This window comes from Panthera leo, chromosome B1 (assembly GCF_018350215.1).
Source record: "Panthera leo isolate Ple1 chromosome B1, P.leo_Ple1_pat1.1, whole genome shotgun sequence".
Lineage (NCBI taxonomy): Eukaryota > Metazoa > Chordata > Mammalia > Carnivora > Felidae > Panthera > Panthera leo.
Genome location: NC_056682.1, coordinates 133,292,565 through 133,318,455, shown reverse-complemented (window position 1 = coordinate 133,318,455; position 25,891 = coordinate 133,292,565). Strand labels below are relative to the sequence as shown.

The 25,891-nt window shown below is 41.8% G+C and overlaps 1 protein-coding gene across 16 annotated transcripts in view; it reads left to right on the top strand.

Moving 5' to 3' along the window:
* Positions 1-25,891, top strand: part of AFF1 (AF4/FMR2 family member 1) — a 263,840-nt gene that overhangs the window by 135,625 nt on the left and 102,324 nt on the right. For 7 of the 16 annotated variants that reach the window (XM_042935953.1, XM_042935954.1, XM_042935955.1 and 4 more), the window contains 2 exons: positions 19,060-19,180; positions 19,592-20,512. The exons of 1 other annotated variant lie outside the window; for it this stretch is intronic. In XM_042935953.1, coding sequence (XP_042791887.1) covers positions 19,060-19,180; positions 19,592-20,512 — 1,042 coding nt within the window. Of the gene's footprint in view, positions 1-5; positions 853-11,843; positions 14,361-19,059; positions 19,181-19,591; positions 20,513-25,891 lie in introns of those variants that run through there. 8 more of the 16 variants (XR_006201829.1, XR_006201830.1, XR_006201832.1 and 5 more) reach the window with 3 other exon arrangements.

The window sequence follows — 25,891 nt, the reverse complement described above, 5'->3', positions numbered from 1 at the left end:
ATCCTGTTGTCTGTCGCTCAGCCTCCTCTCTGCCTTCCCTGAATTCAGCACAGCTGCTGTGGGAGACTGACAGCAGTCTCCATTCGGGGACCTTGAGTGCCCATCCGGTTGCTCTGTACTGGGAGGTGATATAGAGGGGTCAGAGGTGAGGGAACACATTAGCAGAGAACTAAGGGGAGCCTTTTAAAGCAGCAAGGAAAGAATTCCGAGTGGCTTGGGGCCTCAACATATCTGGCAGGGAAGACGTTGCCTGCAGAAGCATTTTGAACTAGCTCAAGGGAAAAAATAGGCAGAAAGGGAGATTGGTAGGTATAAGGTAACCGCTGATTGTATTACAAATTTACTTGTGTAAAATGCGTGTCTAAAATCTGGACCTTTTGTATCTTGGATATCAGTTGTAACCTAAACTAGGGAAACCATAGAATCAGGCCCGCCTTAAAGCTCAAAGCTTTCTGGCTTGGTAATTTTGTAGGGAAGGACTTGCAGGAAAAACACTTTGAAATATGAAGAAGGAAATGTGATTCCAGTGGTTCCTTTATAGGCACTAAATCTGTATGTGAAGAAGTAGGACAAGAATTAGAGAAGATTGATTTTCTGAAACCTCACAACCAACTTAGTTCTCAAATGGGGAAAAACAATGATTTTTTTTTTTATAAAGATGAAGATTGGAGGAGGAAAGACGGAAAGGTGAATTAAGTCTCCACGGGGGCTGTGAAGGAGACTGCCTGAAAGCTTTCCAGAGGGGAGTCTGAAATGTATTCCTCCAAATGTATGTATGTATCTCTACTGGATCAGTTGTAGTTTCTCAGTAGAACAAAAGCAGAAGCCCAAGCAGGATTTTGGAGGAACAAGGTAAGGTTTTGCTCAGCGCGCACGCATAGATCAACTCATGCAGCGTGCAGGCATACATACACTCGAGCTGTCTCAGTTCTGCCAGTAGCAGCTGTTATTGTGTGTCTCACGGAGCTCAGGACCACTCCTCAGTTCCTTTCCTTTCACAGATCCACTCTACTAGTTAATAGATGAATTTGTGATTCCCACTTACCCTTTTCTGATGGAGACGTCTGCTTAAACCTCAAGTTTCTCTGTAGATGTGTGTGATGGAACCCCGTGGGATTTCTTGGTGTTTGGCAGCCTCTCAGATCCTATCGTATTTACTAGTTTATTCTTGGGGCTATTGTTTCTAATGTTATATTATACAGTATAAGTTACTTTATGCATAGTTATATGTAGTATATATAATTATAATTTAAATGTAAATTTTTCTATATAAAATACAAATTTCAAACATTCAGAAAATTGGAAGAATTTCACAGTAAAAAGCCTTATTCCCAGATTATACTCTTGTTAACACTTATACTTGTGTTTCCACGTAAGTACTCATCTCTTCATTGTTATATCCATCCATTCATCTCTTAGGCTTTTTGTGTGGGTTTGCAGATCTCAGAATACTGCAACCTGTGTGTCATTAACTAAAGTTAAGTATTACAGTTTTTTTTCCTTTTTTGCCTTAAAGTTTAGATGCCATGAAATGCACAGATTTTAAGTGTACTGGTACATTTTGACAATGTATACGTCTGTGTAACCCAAACCCCTATTAAGATACAGGACTAGGGGCGCCTGGGTGGCACAGTCGGTAGGGCGTCTAACTCTTGATCTCAGCTCAGGTCATGGTATCGCAGTTTGTGGGTTCGAGCCCCACATCGGGTTCTGTGCTGATGGTGTGGAGCCTGCTTGGGATTCTGTCTCTCCTTCTCTCTGCCCCTCCTCCCCACCTTGTGTGTGCGTGTGCGTGCGCGCACACACACACACTCTCTCTCTCTCTCTCTCTCAATAAATAAAAAAAAAAGATATAGGACTAATGTTAGGGTTATTTTTTGGCATGTATGTGGTAAGATGATTAGAAGATAATTATAACCTCATTTGGGTTTTATTTTTCCTTCTTTCAAGGTATCATTTCTATATATTTTTAAATTGTATTTATGACTTGTGTATGTTTGATAATGTCTCATTTTGTAGAGACTAGGTAATTTCTTGGGGTCTCAGGCTAAAACCTTTGGATTAAGGTAGAGGTTTCCTTACCTAGGTTGTCTCTTGCTAAGAATTCTCCTCAATTACTGTATTGAGTTTCTTGGATTTTTGACCTTCCTAAGATATATTGAATCTTGTTTCAAAAATGACTTCTCCCATGACTGTAACTAAAATTGCTTCTGTGATGAGGCATATGGTGACTGCTTTCTTTAAAACAAGCAAAGCCTGTCTTTACCGAGTGCTTTGAATATTTGAATCTGACTCCAAAATCATTAATTGGGGGGGGGGGGGGAGTGATTTAGTCCTTTTCCCAGTGGAAGACTTCATGGAGAGTAGAGAGTTCTGTCCACTCTTTAAGACCTTCCTATTTCTGGGTAACAGAGAAATGCATGTGACACGATGTACTTAAAGCCAGCTACTTTAAGAGTGTATGTAGTAGAGAGGTGCCAGGATGGTTGGGTTGTGTTCTTCCAGGATTATGCTGTGGAAGTCACAGGTAGGGAGATGGGCTCTCTCTTGAAAGAGGTGGACTTAGTTGATGCCACTCATCATGTATGGGTGGGCTCAGGACTCTCAGAGCCTCCTTCTTGGACCTGGATGAATGAGAGAAGTCTGGGGGTGAAGGAATGCCTTTCCAAGTAACCTAGTGGTGGGTCTGTAGATAAACAGGGGCCCCGAACTGAAGTGAGGCAAGTTGTGTTTTGTTAAATTATCTAGTTGAATGTTACCTGTTTATTTCTGTTCTGTTACCCTCCAGCTTTTGGTAGTCTAATGTAAATGTTTCAGCCATTTCTCAGCTATTTATAAGGGAATAGTTGAGTTTACTATTGGGCCAGAGTTGTAGGGAAGCGACATTCCCCCGAGGGCAGAGTGGGAGTAGTAGCAGCCTTAATTAGTGAGAGATCCCCTAGAAGGTTTTAAGTCCAAGGAATAAGATTAAAACGTGTAAGAGGTTCACTCTACCTACATTTGAACATCTCAGTTTAATTTTATAAAGGCTGTCAAGCCTGTTTCTTTATTTATACTGTCAACCTGACAAGTGTCCTTTTATTTAAATAAAGGTTTTTGAATCTAGTGATGCAGTCTCCCACCACACTTTTAAAAAACCAGGACATTTGAGGAACAGTAAGTTCTGACCTTTAATAGCAGCCACTGGCTTAATTCTTCATATTTTCCGCAAACCACACCCGCCTGCTGGAGTAGATAGCTCAGGGAAGTTGGATGGACTCACTGTGCCTTGGGAGGTTTTAATTCCCGAGCTTCTCCCAATGTTTTCTTCTACTCTGCAGTCTCCCTCATATACTCTCCTTCTCCATTCATTTCATGCTAAAGTCATACAGAATTGTAGTGTGAAGTCCATTACTCCATTGAAGATGCAGCTGGAACCAGTGACTGGGATGTTTTTTATGCTTCCTACATCTCCCAAACTTCACCAACACAGTCTTTTTACAACCCTTTTGAGACTGTTGACCATTAGGCCCCAGGGCAGGGTATTAGAGATGAAGAAGCTGAGTCCTGGAAGTAATAGATAACATCATACAGTGAATGATGCCAGATTCTGGAGGCAGCCAGCTTGGCACACTTTTCACCACACACTACATTATGCTAATCTTTTGGAATAATAGAGTAAGGCATTAAAATGAGATCGAGATGAGTAGATTTCTCATCTTTCCCCCCAAGTCAGGAAAGCTGATAAGAGAGAAGTTTGATGTTACTGAAAGACTTGTGTGTTTCAGAAGAAATTATTTCAGAAATAGTCCTTACTTTACTCCTTTAAAATGAAACACTTCAAAATAAACTTTTAAAAATCACCCTTCATATTTTTTGATACTTTAGGGTCTAGTCCAAGGACTGACAACTCTTTTCTGTAAGGGGCCAGGTAGTAATTATCTCAGGCTTTGCTGTCCATGCAGTCTGTTGCAACTACTACTCTCTGCAGTTCCAGGACCAAAGCAGCCATAGACAGTATGTAAACAAATGGGCAGGGTCGAGTTCCAATAAATCTTTATTTGTAAAAACAGGCAGCTGGGGCAGATTTGGCTCATGAGCCAGGTTACCAATGCCTGGTCTAGTCCATCTTTTTATTTCTACTAACTTTGTTTACCATACAGTTTTAGATTGAAATTTAAGCATTGATCAATGTTAATGCAAATTGGAATATTTAAAAAAAAATTTCCCCTCTTTGCCACTGTAGCCTTATTCTTTTTCAACTAATTTTACTTAAAATTAGGCCTGAAGTTTCTGGGCTAAGCAGGCCAAGAAATCAAGGAACAGTTTCAGGTGGGGATGTTCTACTAAATGCTCCTTTTAGATATATTACAGAGTTTGTAAAATCATGAAATTGTGATTGCTGGCTCAACAAACACGAGGATACAAGGAGGTCTGGAAAATAGTGTAAAATCATTTGAATTAGGAAGTCAGGCCAGACTTTGCACAGCAAGGCTCTGTATTGAGTGGGCACCAGGACTGTGTTCTTTGGGGGCAGTGGGGAGGATTAAGGGTGGGAGGAGTGGTCAGTTTTGCTTCTGTGATCCTCTGAGGCCGCAGTTAAGTCCATTTGCATTCCAAAGTTTGACATCCCCACTCTGTTCACTTCCTAAAATTGACAGTTTTTCATGTGCAAAGTAATTTGAGGTCATTATTTCAGGCAGAGGAAAGCCTGCAGGCCACTCTCAGGGGATCCGCTGCCTTAAAATATCCTCGAGGCTCTAGGCTAGCCAAGTGGAGTGGATGACTGCAAAAGGCTGTCATCCTCATGAATTATCAGTGGTTCTTTGGACCCTTTCTGGACAAATTTGGAGTTGGGGAACGAGGTGAGATGGTGCAAACACCCCATGGTGAATGATCACCCCTCCACGACTTACATGCTTTCTTAGCAGGGGCATGGAGGCCCCTTCCCCTTTTTCAAACTCCTCATTCTTCAAGCTCAGATGTCACCGCTCCTAATTAAATCATCCCAGGCTCCTTCCTTTAGACTTGGTGTTTTTCTCCTCTGATTCTTTAGCACTTGTAACCAACCTCTGCAAATCACTCTTAGCAGTCTGTTCCTTACCCTAACCCACCCTCCACCCCCCTTTGCATTTCTCCTACTAGATTGTCGAATCCTTACTTCTTTTGTCCTTTAGGTCTAGCACATAGGAGTGGAGTCAATATTGACTGAAAACAAATAGATTTTCTGTTTTTATTCTGTGAAGCTTACGATGTTGAGTTGGACTACAGAAAACCATAGAAGTGCATTTGTGCTCTTAAATAACTTTAAGTGGCATGAAATTTAAAATGCAATTCTGTTTGAAGACATTCTTTTACAGTCAGAGAGGCTTTTAATATAAATCATCAGTGCATTTGGTAATTTTAAATGTTTGCTTATTGTTTCCTTACAATGGATGTATTAGCTTCGCTTTTCAAATAGAGAGTTAAAAATGGAAATTTTAAAGCATTATAAAAGACACAATCTCTAATACTCCTGAAGTTTATTTTTTTAAGAAAAAATTAAGTGAACTCTCAGATGCTACTTTACCAGTGTTGAAGAAGGTGGAGGGTGATGTATTAAGTTTGATAAATACCCTTTGTTTCATGTAAGTGAACTGCCTGTTGACAGTGATGGGGAAAAGATGATATATTCTGCATATAAATGTCCATGGCTGGGCCAAAATCCAGCCCAAAGAATCCTGACAAGCTTTGTAAGGCTCATAACACTGCTTAGCAGAGGTCAAAATGAAGGGAGACTTCTCCAGAAAAACAATGACTTACTGTTTAGTTTTAAGGAGATGCCAATTATAGCCAGTGGTAGGAGGTGAGCTGGGGTTATGATGAAAATGAGAATATTTAGAAACATGTAATTGTTGCTTGTTGCCATATAAAATACCAATACATGTTTTCAGCTTTCTTCTCCTATAATAATCTCCCTGTTCTTCCTACTTGAAATGTCTGTGGAATGAAACGGAATAGAATAATGAGGCTGCCTCTAGTTTTTATGACATTAAGCTTTCTCTCTGTGAAAACAAGTGTGACATGTGCAGTTAACCAAAAGAAGATAACTGGAAGTCAAGAGATTAAAGTGATGATTCTATAAAAACATGAACGCTTTATTCTTACGTAGTTGTCTGTTTTGTGTGCTATGCAAATAAGGTTATATATCTTTGTGTTTTTTTATGTCCAGGTGTTTGTTAGAGCCTAAAACAAGTTTTTCAGTCATAGAAAGTTTATCTCTTCTTATGGGGTGTCCATAGCAGCCTGTTTAACTAGGTTTAAAAATATAATTGCCGGTGGCTTCTCCTGCAAGTTGTGTGTTGCCTGGTCTTTAGTTTTAGATATACTCCCATAATGGGATACATTTCATTAAATGAATAGAGGAGGGGGCTGTACAGTTGTTTTGGTTTGTTCAGTAACTGAAATGTGTTGATGTGTACTTATTTAAAGAATAAATGTTTCTTAATATTCTTTAGAGAAATAAATCGCCTCTTGCCAGTTTTCTTATTATCTTATCAATACATAGACATTGTTTTTCCTTTCATTTCCCAAATGAAGCCTTTTCCTGTTGCTTTTTGCTGTTGGTTAGCAAGTCTAAATGCTGAGCATTTATTCTGGCTGGAGCAGTGCTTGGTACCTTGGCCCAGTTTCAAACAGTTCTTATCATATGTGGTGCAATTGGTTCTCTGGAATGTGCGTGTTAGAAGTTCAGTCATTGGGAGGGACTCTTCCTTTCGGAGTGGTAAATCCTGTGCAGTTTTCTAAGCTGCTCTACAGAATGTAATGCATTCAATTTGATGTATGTCGGGAATTATCTGGTGCTCAAAATGTCAAGTGACAAAAAATATCCACTTAATATGTTTGATCTCTTATGACTCTTCTTAACAAACAAAAAATAAACTTACTCCTGAATAATTACTTGAGAGAAGAATTGCTCTCCTCCCCGCTTCAATCTCCCTAAAGACATTTCAGCAGTCTCATGAGACACAAGATGAATTTGGAAATGATTGGTTTGTCTCTTGCTTTCTGTGTGGTACTTGTAAATTTGATGTATAAATCCGTTATTTGGTAGGATGATCTCCATAACTGCCTGGTTTTTATGTATGTATGTATTTTTAAAATACAAAAAAAAATGTTTATTTTTTGAGAGAGAGAGAGACACAGAGCACAAGCGGGGGAGGGGCAGAGACGGAGGGAGACACAGAATCTGAAGCAGGCTCCAGGCTCTGAGCTGTCAGCGCAGGGCTTGAACTCACAAACTGTGAGATCATGAGCTGACGTCAGATGCTTAACCAACTGAGCCACCCAGGCGCCCCTATACTGCCTAGTTTAAAAAAAATAACACACTATCTTTTGAAAATGTTTGTTTCAAATTGTATGATTTGTTTTGTTTTTAAAAAGAAACCACGACTTCAGGTTCTGCATCTGTATGCAGAATTCCACCCATTCAGCCAATACTCATTTAGCCTGATGGGTTAGTGCTGGGTATATACAGTGTGGAGCTAGAAAAGGTGACTGGGCGTCTGTAACTCGCATTCCTGGAGGAGGTGAGCATGGAGAGCCAGACGTAATTAAACAGATAAGTGAATAGACCAGGTAATTTTAGATAGTGATAAAAAGAGATGGAGGGTGGAGTGCTGGAGGGGTAAAGTGCCCGTTCAGATCTGGGACCTCGCTGAAGAGCTCATTTAACCTGAGGTGTTAGTGACAACGTTGCCCTCAGCTCTCTGGACAGAGCATCCAGGTGGGAATCAGCAGTGCACAGCCCCACTCGTTCCAGGCATGAGAAGGCCAATGTGGCTAGTATTTGAGAAGTGGGGAGGGGAATGCATCCGGAGGTAGCAGTTAAGAGGAGGTGTGCTGGGGAATGGAGCCTTATAGATCCAGCTTCTGGGTTTTCATCTTGAATGCTAAGGGAAGCCTGTGGTGGTCTGTCAGCAGTGGAAGGAGCCACATAATCTCATTTGCATTTTAAAACTCTCTAGATCTTGTATTTTTTGTTTTGTTTTCCCCATGATGCGTTTGTGGCAGCATGGAAAGATTTTTCATTGTGGAATTTTTGTTGGTGAAGTCGTAGTCCTAGAGACAGCTTATTCATATCATTCTGAATCTTACTTGACTTAAGGGGCTCCTGGGTGGCTCAGTCGGTAAGCATCTGACTTCAGCTCAGGTCATGATCTCACGGTTCACGAGTTCGAGTCCCGTGGTTCACAGGTTCGAGTCCCACGTCGGGCTCTGTGCTGACAGCTCAGAGCCTGGAGCCTTCTTTGGATTCTGTATCTCCCTCTCTCTCTGTCCTTCCCCCCACTCATGCTCGCTCTCGCTCGCTCTCTCTCTCTCTCTCAAAAATGAACAAACATGAAAAAAATTTTAAAGTTAAATGTGTATTTGCTATAAATGTTACTCAAAACTTTTTTTTTGTTGTTACAGTATACTTGGGCTTTATGAGTAATACAGCAAACTGAAGAATAAACCTGTTGTATTAGCTGATAAACATATGGTGTTAGCTGAGGCAGCTTTCACGGCTGACCTGGGAAGGGAGATGAGTCATTTGATGGGTACAACAGTCTGGTAAAATCGGTTTTAGGTATTAGACAGTGAATCATGTTTTGTCATCTAATAATGAATAAGACTGGCAGACTTCAGTATAATTCTGGATTGTTTGAGTAATACTCGAATATAATCATTAAATCAATGATGTATATTAAGCATCATTTTTTGCTAAGCACTGTGCTCTCAGAAATAGTCCTTGCCATTAAGGTGCTCACAGTCTAATAAAGAAAATCTGTTGGCACGTGTACAGTCCATCTCATTTTTGTAAAGGTAAACATGGGCAGATTTGCAAGGACAAATGTATCCCAGAGAAAGGAATCATTCACAGCCAGGTTGGGAAGTGAGAGTGGAGGTCCCGGCTGGGGACTGTGATGGAGAGGCAAGGATATTTCAGAAGGCTGTGAAAGTAAGGGGAGGAATTCATTAGAGAATTGGCCAAGACCAGGGCTTTGCTTTTCCCCACGCATCCCAGTTCCTTGTGTTCATAGTGTCTAGAAGAGAGAGAGGGGGCAAAACTGGGTCTTGCGCATTTTTGGGTGAGAAATGAAAAAGAAGTCTTAACCTGCGTGCCCCCGCCCCAAGATTAAAGGTAAGTTGAAGCCAGGTAGTGAAGGGTGTTGCTTGGCTTAACTGTCTGTCAGTTTTAATCTTGTAGGGAGCGTTGGGGTCAGAAAAGTTGTAAATCGCTGAATAGCAAGATCAGATTCATGATTTTTAGAAGTTCACTGAGGCAGCTGTGTGGAGCTGAGTGGCCCAGGACAAGGAGCCTGTTGGGGCTGTGCTCCAAATGAGAAATGAGGAAGTCCACACAACACTTTATTTGAATTGTGGATGCTTAATAGAGTTAATGACCCCCGTTTTTGAGTATAAATCAAATGAGGGAAGCAATGAAAAAGCCCAAAACTTTGAGCTTGCTAGTCTACTTCTTTCTTAGTAACCACCACATTCTTTTAATTTGAGGCTCTAAGGATACATACTTTCCCCACCCTCACTTTATAGGTATGTGATGTGGTCCTTAATGGTCAGTTGAGTGTGTAAGAAGAATGACATGGTAGGGAGGCCAGTGCTCTGGTTGATTTTAGTACAGATGAGACCTGCAGGGGGAAGAGCCAACAGCTTCTGCCCATGCTTCTGACTGGGGCCAAATGTGCAGTTGCCAGTAAGGCAGGTGGTCTGAGGTAGCTCCCAACACCAGGGGCCTTTATAAGTAAATAGGAGGACATAAATCGTCAGGTGGCAGATTTATTTCTAGTGAGCCTGTTGCCCCTATGGGAGGCGGTGATTTCTGTGTGTGCTTTCAGTTAACGTGGGTAAGAACTGTCTGCATTTTAGGGAACCCCTGTCAGAGGCTGTATTTTCTAGAATTTCTCAGTAACAGTAATATGTTCTCATTTCAAATGGCATTAAAAGCAACTTTCATTAAGCCCTCACACATAGATTGCCAAATCTTCAAGGTCAGGAGTGATTTCTTTTCACTGGTGTGGTTTGTGTAATTGTTCCATTTGCTTGATGGCCTTCCTCAGCACTAGTTTTATTTTTTGTTTGTTTTTGTTTGTTTTAATGTATGTTTAAAATGTATTTAAAAGGTGAAGGACTTGGAGTGCAGTAGCAGAAGGACACATAGTGCAGTAGCTCATCTGTCTCCTTTCCTCTCTCCTCTCCTTGTTGGGGCTGTGTATCTTCACACACACAGCTTCCCCCACTGCTCTTTGAAAATCAGTGAAGACAAATTCTTGTGCTTTTCCACCTATAGGGTAAAAAAAGTGCCTCTTGGAATATATTTATGATCTGTTGAGGTAACCAAAACAGGCTATAAGTGAGACTACTTTTCCAAAAAACAGCTGCTCGTGTTTGAACTTTGCAACATAGTCTCTGATACACTGCTTTATGCAGATGGGTCTATAATTATTCATAATGATCAAAGTTGGAGTCCAGGGTCCAAAATCAGTTTTCAGGGCTTCCAGTGAGAGTTACTGCCAAAATGTTCAACACCCTGTTCTTTAGCCCTGATCTTGATGTTGTTATATAAGGCAATTTCTTTGTTTTTTAAAGTTTATTTGTTTATTTTGAGACAGAGAAAGAGAGAGAGAGAGAGAGAGAGAGAGAGAATATCCCAAGCAGCCTTCTTGTTATCAGTGTCAGGGCTTGAACTCACAAACTGTGAGATCATGACCTGAGCTGAAACCAAGAATTGGACGCTTAACCGACTGACCCATCCTGGCGCCCTAGTTTCTTTTGTTTTCAGTCAAAAAATTTTAACCACACAAATCTTAAATGGACACTTTTTAAAAAATTTATTTTTGAGAGAGAGTGTGCATATGCAGGGGAGGGGCAGAGAGAGAGAGAGAGAGAGAGAATCAATCCCAAGCAGGGCTCGAACTCATGAACCGTGAGATCATGAGCCAAAATCAAGAGTTGGACACTTAACCGACTGAGCCACCCAGGCGCCCCAAACGGATACTTGCTTGTGAAAAGAATGTTAAAATACTCCCTAAACCACCACACTACCAGTTAACTTCCTCCACCATAATCTGGTGCTCCTTCTTGATAGATTTTTGTAAAGTTAATCCTTTCGGACCTTTGCCACATATTAACATGCATGCGGAAAAGTACCTGGCACGCGGCAGGTTCATTTTGAAAGGTAAAAATTAGCATGTCTCTTATTAGAAGTGACTTACTTTTTCAGTTGTTTGCCCAGGTAGAGGCTGTCTCAATTTGAAATTCAAAGGATTCCTTGTAAATTATGTCAACATATCTTAAAGGTTGATTTAATTTTGCAAAATGAAGTTACCTACAACTCTTTCAGTATCCTAATGAGGCTCAGTCTTCTGTGGCCAGCAGAGAGCTGTCACTTTGAGAAGATCCCCTGGGAGTGCCTCCAGGAAAACAACAGTGGCAGAGTGCTATTTTGCCTTTTCACTATGCTGATACTTTATCTTTTATGTTAAATCAGATTTTGTTTTTAAAATTAAGGATTCTTTGTTTTGTTTTTTGTTTTTTCTTATGAAGGTGAAATTCCTGGAAGATTTAGTGGAGTGATTTTTATTGTGAGAAAGCCTGTTGCAAAATTTTTCCCATGCAAAAAGTGAAAGAGGAAAAAAATCCTCCGTTCTTTGTTTTTGTTTTTTAAATGTTTATTTTTGAGAGTATGAGTGGGGGAGGGGCAGAGACAGGGAGGGAGGGAGGGAGGGAGGCACAGAGTCCGAAGCAGGCTTCAGGCTCTGAGCTTTCGCACAGAGCCCGATGTGGGACTCGAACCCACAAACCATGAGATCATGACCTGAGCCGAAGTTGGACGCTTAACCAGCTAAGCCACCCAGGTGCCCCAATCCTCCATTCTTTGAAGCAACATTTCTTCTGCTTTCAAACTTGGAGCCACTTTGATTTCTCATGTTTAAATTGTGTTTATGAGTGATACAGTTTAATGGCAAGACTAATTTTGTGCTTTGAAGCATATATTGACCTTTTTCTGTAAAGCCAGTGTTTGAAAAACGTCCCCTGGATGTTAGATTATAGGACTAGAGGAACATGGGGAAAAAAGGGCCAGAAGATGGACTTAAAAAGTCAATAGAGGGTAGCTTTGAAAATAAAAAAGTCACTTGCACAAGAGTAAGAACCCAAGCCTGCTGTTCTTTTGCCTCTGTGACACATATATCACCAGTTTCTTAAACCAGGGTTGCCCAACATCTGTGAACAGACTTGAGAGTTTTATGTTTTGCTTTATCCTTGCTACATTCAAATCCGAATGGCATCATTTTCCCCTAAAACAGTATAAAAGACTTGTTCCTTTCCAAATTTAATGTACGTGGCTGATTTTAGGATTTTTCCTTTCCTTCCTGCCAAATGTCTCTTCCATGCCTAGGGAGATAAATACACAGGAGAAATTACACTCTGTCCCCCAAGGGAGAATTAAACTTTTAAACGTGAGTTCTAGAGAGAGTTGGTCCCATCTATCAGAGGCAGGTCTGTGTGAAGTGGCCAGTCAAGGGTGATAAATGGGTAGTCAGCTGTGCATAGCCTGCCCCGTGGGCCCAGGGTTGCCATGGAAGCACCCAGTGGCATTCAGCAATCCTGCATGACTAACCTAGATTAGCAGCAGGGCCCGTGGGCTCCAGCCTGGAAGAAGGTGCTCACAGCCAGATGATGGCCAGGCCGGCACGCCGCCCCACTGCGCATGTTCAGCTTGGGCCTTCCTCTTGCCGTCTTTTCCTCCTTCCACATACGGTCTTTCCTTTTTTGTGTGAGGGAAAGTGAGAAAGAGGGATTGCTCTCATTAATGCTCACAGAGCTGGGATTTCTTCATTTTTATCACAGTGTTCTAACACGTCCATCCGAAACCCCAAGGAGGAGCATTTGAAAAGTCGGAATCAATGTGCCCTGACAGGCCTCAGCATGGAGTTGACTAAATGACTGCATTCAGGGGCTGAATGGGCAGCTCCGAATTCCCCAGGAGTTTCACAACCTCTCTGAAAGTGAGAGCATCCTATCCTGGCTTGTTTTAGACTTCCAGGCTTCATCCCGGCTCCTGCGTGGATGAGAATGGTGGGATTCTGTCACCGAAGACATGGGTGGTGCAGGCCAGCGCAGCGATGTCTCGTGCGGTTGGTTGTGTTCTGCAGGGCACACTGGGCCCTGGGATGTGAGGCCTGTGCTTCCCCCTTTGGTCCTTCTAGTTCACTTAAAAAAAAAAAAAAAAAAAAAAAAAAAAGTGGCGGGAGGTGGTTTGTTGCCATTCGCAGAGATCCTTTTGGTGTATCAGCGCTGCAACCTTTGCAGATAGATGGTGGATGGTAGCATATGATCCAAAAGCAACAACGTGGCTCCTGAAAGGAATCCCCTGATTTAGAATACTTAAAGCAGACTTTCCGTGGAACTCATGGATATCTGCCGGGTGGGCAGACTTTGCACCCTCTCCCCAGGGGTATTTCAACACTGTGGACTTGTTTTTGAATGCATTCAGCTGCTTGAAGTCGTCACGTGACTTGGTCTTTCTCTCCCCAGGTAGGGACTCCTGGGCCCACCAGACAACTAGCATTGAGGCCTAGGTCAGTGGCCAGAAGTTACTGGGAGTGGAGCCTGATATTGGGCATGTAATGGCTGCTTTGGTACAAGTTTATCTGCAGCCTGTTCTTTAAAGATATTAATGCGAAGAGCCTCTAGCACATTGGACATGACTTGTGAATCCAGAGGTTATTATGGGGCCAGTGACCTCAAATCTGTAAATTCAAGAAAGCTCTAACAACAACAAAAAAGTTTCCAAAATGAGAAATTGTAGTGCAGTGTTTATAATTTGAGGAGCCACTTCATGCTGCCAGCCATCCCTCTCTCAAAGGGCTCTCTGTTAGGTCCTTCGGCAAAGACAGACCTGTGTGGACACATTTAAGCAAACGCATCTTGCGGCTCTGAGATTGCTCTGCCGGCAGGGATAAAACCTGAATTAATCGACGTGTCCCTCTTTGAGACCAAGGAATTGTGAACACACAGCCCACCTTCTTTGTTGTTGCCCTATTTAACACAGCCTGAAAGCTTTGCCAGCAGAACTGTGGTTAAGAGCACACGCTTTGGTGCCAAGCAGATCTGCATTCGAATTTTAAGGTCTATTATTTAATAGCAGGTTAATCTCTGAGCTTTCTTTTTGTTCACCTGGAAAATGGGGTTAATAATCTCCCTCTCACAGAGTTGTTGTGAAAATTAAATAGGAGACTGATGTGCTGTGCCTGAATCAGTGCCGACTGAACAACAGATGCTAAGTGGTGGACGTGGCTAGGCTCTGCTGCTGTTGCTGTCTTCATTGCTCTTGTTTTTCGGTAAGCTTTGTTCGAGTGCTCCACATAGCCCAAGAAGAGTGTACTATCTTGTGCTCCTCAGGACCACCTAGAAATCTGTTACACGTGCACATCTCAGGCCCTGCGTTAGATCTACTGACTCAGAAACTCTGGAGGCAGGTCTTTGCCCTCTGTGTTCTGATCCCCCCCCCCCCCCCCCCCCTTCGTGATGCTAATGCTTGCTGGTTTGGGAACCTCTCATCTAATGGAAAGGGAAGGAGAACTCCTAGCTCACTCCATTCTGCATGGAACCGTGAGAAAGCCTAACAGTGAAATGCTGATGTTGGGATGAGGTTATCCCATGAGGGAGAATATTTTCTCCTCCACAACAGAGGAAAAATGCCACCTTTAATTAAATGAAGTGGTAGTCAGCTTGTAATTATTCAAAGGTAATTAACAGTTTGTGAATCTTGTAGGACATGTACTGCTACCTAAAACCCCTCATTTAAAATTCTATCCACTCGCTCTTTGCTTGTACCTTGAGTTAAAAACAATGACATATAAGGCTGAACAGTGATTTGCTTACTCATGCTACTACTTGAGTTAATATTTTTAAAATTTGTATTTCCCCCGATGTCAGAATAGAACCAAGAAAAAGAAGATACTCATGAAAAAGTTTGCTTACGAACTTGAACAAACCATCCTTGAAGCCATTGTAAACTTACAACAAGTAAAAGCCAAATAAACCAGAAAGCTCCCTACCTAGTACGGTTGGCAAAACTCTGTTAGTTGCAAGGTGAGAATGTGGACAGTCCAGAAGAATGAGGTCTCACCTTGTCCTGTGTAGTCCTGGCAACTGTGGACTGGTCACTTCCTGTCTCTTCTGCCTTCCCCGGCCCTCTAGGGAGTGAGACCCAAGGGACAGGGTGGGTGAGAGAGAGTTTCTCTCTCAAAGTCTAGACCTCCTAAAACTCATCCATATCAGTGACATTCCTGAGGTCTTTCCTCATCTCCCTATTTTTGGGTTTTCCAGTCGAAGGGTAATAATTAATAAGAAAAAAATACATTCAACGCTTGTTTCGAGATTGGTGTAGTATTATGTATGTTGCCAATAAAATCTTGGTGTGGGTTTTTCACTTTTTTTAAACTGATGAAGTAAAACTTGTAATTAAGCAGAGTCCCTAATTTAATAGGATTTCTCCCCTGTGGGAGGTACCTTGATATTTGAATCACACAGCAATAAGCCAGTGTTAGGAATTTTGTCAAATTGGTTCTTCTCGTTATTTCCATAGCAGTCTTTATACCTGGAAGCGAGCGAGGTGGAATGTACCAGATGCTAAGATAAGGCTGTGCTGATTAATTTGGAAATACTTCAGTCATTTTAAGCCAGGGTAGCTTTTCTTAAAGGTACGTGTGGAGTCAACAGGAAAACTAAGTGAGGACCCCAAGCAGCTTGATGGTTGAGGTGCTGCTGTTCACATCCTCGCTTTTCAATCCTGAACGGAGACTTAAGCCATTTGTGGTTCCCTTTTCTGAGACAAGGGTAACAGTTATTCAGAAGCAGTTACTCATGAAGCAGAGCCAGAGGCTGTGAACACGCCACGCCAATAAAGCTACAGGGACTCTGCCGTTGTCCCCAGCAGAATCTGAAAAGGGAGAACTCCCTTCATGGCGAGAATGGTAAAGCGGACGCCCTTGGGAGGCCGCTTCTCCTTGTGCGTGCCCATTCGGGGTACAGTACCAAGTAGGTTTGGAAAAGAGAAACTTGGCAGTTCAGGTTGCCCAGAGGTAGCTGCATGCCCCACGCCTTCTGTAAACAAAGTGGCTGTAAAAGCAAGTTTGAAAGAAGAAAGTTATTTCCTGATCAACCCTCTTATTGGCTCCCATGGATGTATGTTAACGTTACGTATGTTAATGTTATGTGATTGTTTTTTGGGCCAACGAGGAATTACCAAAATTCTAAGCTAATTGAAAGGAATTCCAGAGTGGTTATCAAGTCCACTGTGCTTCTTTCAACCAGAAATAAATCTAATTGTCCAAAACATGTGAGATTCAGACTTTGTTAAAGAATACTCCACGGCTAGTTTCTGGTTTAGTTTTTCTTTCCTTCACTTTTTTCAGTATGTTGACTGACATAAATTGTTCACTTTGTAGTTCTCTGAAAGTAGGACATCGAGATATCCATCATTTAGGAAAAGTTTTTGGTAACAGTGGTCTGAGCAGGTAATTCTTTGCCACATCCTGGTGAATTTAGCCAGGTAGCTTAGCCCCCCACTACCTTAAGGCTGTAGAAATAGCTGCAAATCACTTTTTAGAGGGCTATGTTTTAAAAAAAAATATTTATTGTTGAGAGAGAGAACATGAGTGGCAAAGGAGCAGAGAGAGAGAGAGAGAGGGAGACAGAGGATCCTGAAGTGGGCTCAGCACTGACAGCAGAGAGTGCATGTTGGGCTCGAACCCACAAGCTCAAGCCTTGAGATCATGACCTGAGCCAGAGTCAGGCGCTCAACCGACTGAGCCACCCAGGTGCTCCTAGATGACTTTTATTTTATTTTATTTATTTTATTTTATTTTTTTAACATTTATTTATTTTTGAGACAGAATCAGAGTATGAACGGAGGGAGGGTCAGAGAGAGAGGGAGACACAGAATCTGAAGCAGGCTCCAGGCTCTGAGCTGTCAGCCCAGAGCCCGACGCGGGGCTCGAACTCATGGACCGTGAGATCATGACCTGAGCCGAAGTTGGACGCTTAACTGACTGAGCCACCCAGGCGCCCCGATGACTATTTTTTAAAAATTGTTTTTGCATATGTCTTTCAGCATTTTTTTGTTTTGTAATTACAAGTAAGTTTTAAAAAATATACTGTAAGCAATAGCAGCTGTTTTTTTTTTAAATTAAAAAATACTTAAATGATAAGCTTCAATGCAAAGTACCATGCTTTAGTATCAGGAAAGAGAGAAATATGAGTCGTTCTGTTTTGATGGAGTTCACATTCTAGGGGAAAGGGGAGGAGGAGAGAGAAGCAATCAGTATGTTCTATCAGCACATACTTGGTGGATTTGAGGAACCCTTTAGGGTGAGTAACACTGGAAGCTTCACTCCAGAGATTTGCTGGTGGCTGAAAATTGGGGATGGGTGTGAGGTTGAGAGAGAAGCAGAGGAAATTGTTTAGAATGAAAGCATTGAAGTTCAGGATGTCAGTGAGGAGCAGGGAGTAGTCTGGTATGCCTGGAATATAGATGTGGTCTGCAGGAGAATCATATTTTGTGTGTAAGCTGGTCCTGGAAGAATTGGATATCATTCAGGGGTTTTGGGGTGGGGATTGGAGCAAGAGGGTATCTTTAACAGGGTATGTTTGGGGAATAGACATGACTGTCAAGAGAATGCTTGTGGCAGGCCTGCAAGGGAGACAGTAGGATAATGCCTAGAGACAGTAGGATAATATCTAGGGTAGATCTGTACCCGATTATGGGGGAATTTTAATGCCAAAGCAAAGATTTAGAGTTTATTCTGCAGCAGCAAAGAGCTGTCCAATTCTTGTTATTTTAAAATATGGATAGTGCCATGAAAACCAGAGTTTTAGATTGGATTTCTTTCCATGAGAAGGTTAATTTAGAGGGACAAGATGCTGGGGAGGCAGAGAGACCAGTAAGTAGGCTCTTGCCAGAGGAAATAAAGAGACATGAGAGCAGAGAGGCCAGGAAAAGGGGTGTCTGAGATGGGGGCGAGTTTCTAAAGGTATATATTGTCTTGGCAAGACAATTGAAACATTTCCTACTTATTTATTTACATAATGTTGAGGGAAAGGATTCAGCAGATACCCTAGAAGGAAGTGTTATGAGGACAAAAGTTGGCTTATAGTTCTTATTTTCGTTATTCTCATACATCACCTTGTGGGGGGTCGAGAGGGTGTGGCCTGTGTTGCCCACCTGAGGCAAGCCCACTTTTGGTTTATATGCTGGCTAAAACTGCACTCTTGTTGGTTTCCATCTCTGCAATTTATTTGTCAGTGAATGCATTTTTAACTCCTTTGGTTCCAGGGCTGATGATTTAGGATGTATTTTTATGTGGTTTAAAAGGATGTAGGATATAGTTTTATGTGGTTTAGGGCAAGCAGATTATCAGACTTCTCGGTAGGTAGAGATGACATCTACAATTGGATTTTCCCATCCTTGACGTTTGAAATGAGAAATAAAAATTATCTTTTCGGATTTACATGCCAAGACACTCCCAGTAGAATAAGCTGAGAATAAAGTAAATGCTGTTTGGGGTGGTTGGTAATCTTTTAATTATGAAATAAGCCTTTTGATTTTAATCTTCCAGAATGTATAATACTGATCCAGGAAAACAGCCTTTTTAAAGTTCACATCCTGCTGACTCCTTCAGATGAAAAGCTTCTACCTCTACCCCATATTTTGCAAGCGAAAGTAAAAATATCATTAATCTTGTCTCTCTTCCATGACTGCCTATAAAAGACTGTTCAGTTTGGAATCAGTCCTGAGCCATGAAGGCAGTATTCCAGAGTGAATGCTTAGGTTTCTGGAGCCAGGACCCACAGCTGGAGGTTCACAGCCTTAATCCAAGAGTGGGTTGAGGGGACTTAGGCTTTCTTGAAAACATCTCCCTTGTCATACCTTCTTGTTGACCTATCCTGGCCTCCTTCACACATCTACATATGCATAGCAAAACTTTGGACATGATAAATTTTATTGTTTTTGTTCTTTTGTGGCATCTGAAACAGCTTGTACAATGAAGACAGAAATCTGCTTCGAATTAGAGAGAAGGAAAGACGCAACCAGGAAGCTCACCAAGAGAAAGAGGCATTTCCTGAAAAGATCCCCCTTTTTGGAGAGCCCTACAAGGTATTTATTGAATACTAGAAAGTCTGATTTATCACCGTATTTAACTCTGCATTGAAAATGAGTTTGAACAAGGGTCACAAACGTGAAAATAAAACAACTTATCTTAGGTTGGTTTTGAAAACAAACTATGAAAATTCTCTGAACATTGTTGTGCAAATTACCAAAGTTTATAGTCTTTTGTAATGTCAGTCTCTTGTCTTTAGTAATATTTGTCCATGACAGGCTTCTCAACAGGGGAACTGAGTTTAAATTTCATGTTACGTTTCCTGTCACATTAAATTGAAGTTTTGTGGGTTTTTTTCCCCTTTTAAATGGTATTATGTAACATTGTTTATTAAATAGTGGTTTTCCTTAGTTTTTGTTTTGTTTTTTTTTTTCTGGTATCTAACTCTGCTGTCTTTCCTTTTTCAGACAGAAAAAGGTGATGAGCTATCCAGTCGAATACAGAACATGTTGGGAAACTATGAAGAAGTGAAGGAGTTCCTCAGTACCAAGTCCCACCCTCATCGCTTGGATGCTTCTGAAAATAGGTTGGGAAAGCCAAGATATCCTTCATTTCCTGAGAAGGGGAGCAGCATTCCACCCCACCCCTTCCACACCAGTGCCCACCACCAGCCTATTAACACTCCTGCCTCCGGACCACTTCCTGTTGGTAACAATAGCCACAATCCAAAGATGGCACAGCCAAGAATGGAACCAATGTCAAATCCTCATGTCAGAGGCTATGGCCCACCAGACAGCCAGCACCTGACCCAAGATCGCCTCGGTCAGGAGGGGTGTGGCTCTGCTTATCACAAAAAAGGTGACCGCAGAGGTGATGGAGACCGCTGTGCTTTGGTGACAGACTCTGTTCCAGAGAGGGAGCTCTCTCCCTTGCTCTCCTTGCCTTCCCCAGTGGCCCCCTTGTCACCTGTACATTCCAACCAGCAGACTCTTCCCAGGACACAAGGAAGCAACAAGGTTCACAGCAGTAACAGTAACAATAAAGGCTATTGCCCGGCCAAATCTCCCAAAGACCTAGTGGTCAAGGTCCATGATAAAGAGACCCCTCAAGACAGTTTAGTGGCAGTTGCCAGCCTTGGGGTAGCCCCTCCCCAGCCACCTTCTCAGACTTTCCCCCCACCTTCCCTCCCCTCAAAAACTGTGGCAATGCAGCAGAAGCCCACGGCTTATGTCCGGCCCATGGATGGTCAAGATCAGGCTCCAAGTGAGTCTCCTGAACTGAAACCACTGCCGGAGGACTACCGGCAGCAGACCTTTGAAAAAACAGACTTAAAAGTGCCTGCGAAAGCCAAGCTCACCAAGCTGAAGATGCCTTCTCAGTCGGTTGAGGTGAGTGAAATTTTGTATCTGGGACAATTCTAGTGTGAAGGAAAATTTGAGATGGAAGGTTCTGGAGAATTGGGGGCATGGGTGTCAATGGCTTTTGGGTTGTGAGACTCCTTTTTGGCTTTGGGATCCTGTTGACCCAAGAGAACTCAGGTCTGAGCTAAATTGCTGATGACGGATACTGAAATGTGATTTTCAGGAAGGTCTTTAAAAAAGTACTTTTATTGGGCCATAACTTATATGCTGTAAAATATAGAGATCATGAGTACCGTTCGCTCCGTTTTATAATCTACAACCCAATCACGGTATTTATCATAAGACATTTTCAGGAAGGTTTTGAGCTATTGTTTTTGTTTGTTTTGGGGAACACTGACTTCTTTAACATTGTAGAGCAAAAAAAAAAAGTTAAGACTTCCTCTACCCCAGTTAGTTTTTCTGAGATCTAAACCATACAAAAGTGAAAGTAAGAGGTTAAAATGTTGAAGGCAAAGTATTTCTAAAGATTATAAAGATTTCCCTGTAAATTATAAGAAACTCTGAAACTGAAGTTCTGTTTTATTTACCACCTAAAAAAGGAGTGGGGGTATGGTGACCTCTCATTTGAAAGTGAGTCACAAATATAATACAGAATGTTATTCAACTCTGGCTTTTTCAAGTAACCAAAATACTTTATCTTTTTAAACAAAGAAGAAATTCCTTTTTCTGCTCCTTTGTAAATGGCAGCATTGTGTTTGAATGAAGAGAATCAGAGCACACATCTTATCACTGGAATTCTAAATTAGCACCAGTTAGTTACTCCAAAATTCAGATTAGTAGTGCAAAGTGAAATGTTTGAAGTGAATTTGTCTTGAAGCTTATCTGTTAAGGTAATGTCCTTGGTTTAGTCACATCTATTGTATAAACATTCTAATTTGCATATCCATTGCTCAAAGGCTTTTGTGGGCACCCAGATATCAGTCTTACCTAGTGCTAGAAGGTAAAATTCCTTAAGGTTTAAAAACAAAACCAAAACAGACTCCAGGATGCTTAACTGGAAAGATAACCCTTATCTTGAAGAAGGAAAATCTGTTCCTCTGGGGTGTCAGCTTTTGGTTTAAAGAGGTTATGGCTCCATCCACAGTCAGCTGTTGAGATGGAGTGTCTCTGGATGTTTTCACCATGTGACTTATTTGGAGGCTGAGGAAAAATGGGAAAGCGGGAGGAAAACAAGTGGTAGAAATGGCCAAAATGGCAGAACTCATAACTCCCATAAATTATGAAAATTCACTGTAATGATATTTACTAAACATTGTGTGCTGGGCTAGGGGGAGAGGTAGGCAGCAAATTAAGTTAGAGTGAAATGAAGTGAGATCTTCCCTCACAATGGTCAGTCAGCCAGCCTGCCTTATAATTCAGACAGTAAAGAATTTAGTGGGATTTTCTTTGCCTTATTTATCAAATAACTGTTTTCCTAGTTTAAAAAACAGATAAGGGGGAAATTTAAACATATTTTCTTTAAAAACAAAAAACCATGCCACTAAAAATTGCTTTAAAACAAGTTTAAGGCAAATTAGCAAATATTTGCATTGTCTGCCAAATGCTCCACCATATGCTTAAGCGCAGGGTGGGATGCCAGGCAAGTATTGGTGCTGCCCCAGGAGAGATGACAGTCTAGTGTGTACATCAGCCTCCACACATGAAACAGTTAGAGGTCAGTGGAGTCCAAACTATCTACTACTTGGTTCCTAGGAGAAAGTTTCAAGTGGCCCTCATAAAGCGGTGAACCTAGGTAAATTGAACCAATGGGATTTCTAATAGACCTTCCAGGGGAGAGAATCCTAGTCAACTTTTTGCTTTCTTGGTGAAGAAAAGATAAGCCAAGTTGAGATTTCTCCAAGGTCTCAAAGCTCCTCAGATGTAATATGTTAGGCCATAGGACCATGCTAGATGGCCCTGGAATATTTTCTGAATGGATATTTGAAAGGAACAAAATCCTCTATAGGTTTGGTGATTGGAGCATGGAGTTTTCTTGGCCCAAGGTCATCTGCTGTCAACAGTTTGAGCAGATGTGAACCTTTCATCTTGGGCCTGTGCTGTGTTCCCAGTTAGCATTCATTTTAACATGGTGGTGGCTCCGTCTAGTTTCTGCTCAGGGTTCTCGGGCTGCTGGCAGCTGTGGTGCCGACTGCCTTGAGCCCCTGGAGATGGAGGGCTCAGGGCAGCCTATGTGAAGGGGGGGATTCAGAGTTAAGCTCTTGGAATGAAGGGGGAATAAATCTGGAAAGCAGGGGTATTAGTGTTATCTGACTAGGTTTCAGATCTGTTTAGCTCTTTTATCTAATATCTCACATTTCATAGACTTAACATTAACTTCACACACCTGATAAAATGGGTATTTTTAAATATTTTTTTAAAAGTGTAGGTTGAATTTGAGGCACCTGGGTGGCTCAGTTGGTTAAGCAGCCGACTCTCTTTTTTTTAATTTGAAATCAGTCTTATTTTATTTTATATTTTATTTTATTTTTTAATGTTTATTTTTTAAATTTACCTCCAAATTAGTTAGCATATAGTACAACACTGATTTCAGGAGTAGATTTCTTAATGCCCCTTTCCCATTTAGCCCATCCCCCCTCACACAAGCCCTCCAGAAACCCTCTGTTTGTTCTCCATATTTAAGAGTCTCTTACGTTTTATCCTCCTCCCTGTTTTTATATTATTTTTGTGTTCCTTTCCCTTACATTCATCTGTTTTGTCTCTTAAAGTCCTCATATGAGTGAAGTCATAAGATATTTGTCTTTCTCTGACTAATTTCGCTTAGCATCATACCTTCCAGTTCCATCCACGTAGTTGCAAATGGCAAGATTTCATTCTTTTTGATTGCCGAGTAAAACTCCATTGTATATTTATACCACATCTTCTTTATCCATTCATTCATCGATGGACATTTGGGCTGTTTCCATACTTTGGCTATTGTTGATAGTGCTGCTGTAAACATGGGGGAGCATGTGCCCCTTTGAAACAGCACACCTGTATCCCTTGGATAAACACCTAGTAGTGCAATTGCTGGGTTGTAGGGTAGTTCTATTTTTAGGTTTTTGAGGAACCTCCATACTGTTTTCCAGAGTGGCTGCACCAGCTTGCATTCCCACCAGCAGTGCAAAAGAGATCCTCTTTCCCTGCATCCTCGCCAATATCTGTTGTTGCCTGAGTTGTTAATGTTAGCTATTCTGGCAGGTGTGAGGTGGTACCTCATTGTGGTTTTGATTTGTATTTCCCTGATGATGAATGATGTTCAGCATTTTTTCATGTGTCAGTTGGCCATCTGGATGTCTTCGTTGGAGAAGTGTCTATTCATGTCTTGTTCCCATTTCTTCACTGGATTGTTTTTTGGGGTGTTGAGTTTGATGTGTTCTTTATAGATTTTGGATACTAACCCTTTATCCGGTATGTCGTTTGCAAATACATTCTCCCATTCGGTTGGTTGCCTTTTAGTTTTGCTGATTGTTTCCTTTGCTGTGCAGAAGCTTTTTATTTTGATGAGGTCCCAATAGTTCATTTTTGCTTTTGTTTCCCTTGCCTCTTGAGATGTGTTAAATAAGAAGTTGCTGCGGCCAAGATCAAAGAGGTTTTGCCTGCTTTCTCCTCAAGGATTTTGATGGCTTCCTCTCTTACATTTAGGTCTTTCATCCATTTTGAGTTTATTTTTGTGTGTGGTGCAAGCAAGTGGTACAGGTTCATTCTTCTGCATGTTGCTGTCCAGTTTTCCCAGCACCACTTGCTGAAGAAACTGTCTTTATTCCATTGGATATTCTTTCCTGCTTTGTCAAAGATTAGTTGGCCATACGTTTGTGCGTCCATTTCTGGGTTCTCTATTCTGTTGCATTGATCTGCGTGTCTGTTTTTGTGCCAAGGCAGCCGATTCTTGATCTTGGCTCAGGTCATGATCTCACAGATTGTGGGATTGTGAGATTGTGAGATTGAGCTCTGCATGGGGCGCTGCATTGACGAGAGTCTGCTTGGGATTCTCTGTCTCTTTTTCTCTTTGCCCCTTCCCGTCTCTCTCCCTCTCCTTGAAATAAATGTTAAAAAGTATAGGTTGGGTTAAAGTATCAAATTTTAATATTCTCACGAATCAAAGGGAAGCATAGAGATGGGACGTCAGAGAAAGCAGGGAATTAGCCCCAGAGCAGTTAAACTCTGAATTTAGGACCAGAATATTAGCAATTATCTTCGGCTGTTTGTGGCATTGGAGCAGAAGGATAGAGAATGGGGATAGAGGAAATCGGCTGTTGGTGCCCCTTCGAGAAGGGGTATGGGGGTAGCTAAGTGGTTTTCCTTTATTTGCTTAATTTGTCCTAAGGCAAGTCAGAAGAGGTTTTCTTTCCTGGCTTTTTGAGTGTGAGGGTTTTGCGGTTTGTTTGTTCATCTCCACCCCTTTCCCCGTGGCTTCCACGAAACAGTATTTTTTAAAAATGAACCAAATTGGGAAAATCCTCTTGTCTGCTTGGCTCTCTTTCATTCTCAAGCCACGTACATATGAATTCCTTACACAGTCCTTTCCTTTTGTGGGAGATGAACATGGTTTGTACATTTTAGTTGTTTCTCCTAAAAAATGGTATTCTTCTCTGGAATAAATCATCTTCATAGTTAAAACTTAGTCTTTCCTGGGGCGCCTGGGTGGCTCAGTCGGTTGAGCGTCCGACTTCAGCTTAGGTCACGATCTCACAGTCCGTGAGTTCGAGCCCCGCGTCGGGCTCTGGGCTGCTGGCTCGGAGCCTGGAGCCTGCTTCCGATTCTGTGTCTGCCTCTCTCTCTGCCCCTCCCCCATTCATGCTCTGTCTCTCTCTGTCTCAAAAATAAATAAACTTAAAAAAAAAAAAAGTTTTTCCTAAAATCTACAGGAAAGAAAGTGATCAGCAGGTCAATATTATGACCACCTAGAGGCCTGGCTCACAAAAATCTGCACTTGGTCTTTCTGGGGGCGTGTTAGTTCTTCTGTATCAGCTGGGAGATGTGTAGTGGTGTGAAGTGATCCGTGAGGGTACAGCCAGGCCTCAGCGATCTTACATGGGTGCCTTCCAGGTGTAGAGTTGCCCCATTGGAGATGGACCTGCCCAAATGGAAGGCTGAGGTTCCTCGCTGTCTCCCCTTTCTGCCTAAAGATAACAAACGGATGTGAGAGAGGAGCTGTGGTATTTCTGTGTTGTGCTTCTGAGCATGGACCCTGAGAGAGGGAGAGACGGAGGGGAAGGGGAAGGGAGGGAGAGAGAGTTAGATACAGGATTTAGGAAATAGATGTTTTATTGAAACAGACAAATGGAATATGCTGAGATGGGAATTTTAAATATATTGGATTTAGAATATTAGACTTGTGAAGCTAAACATACAGCCCTTTCATTTTGG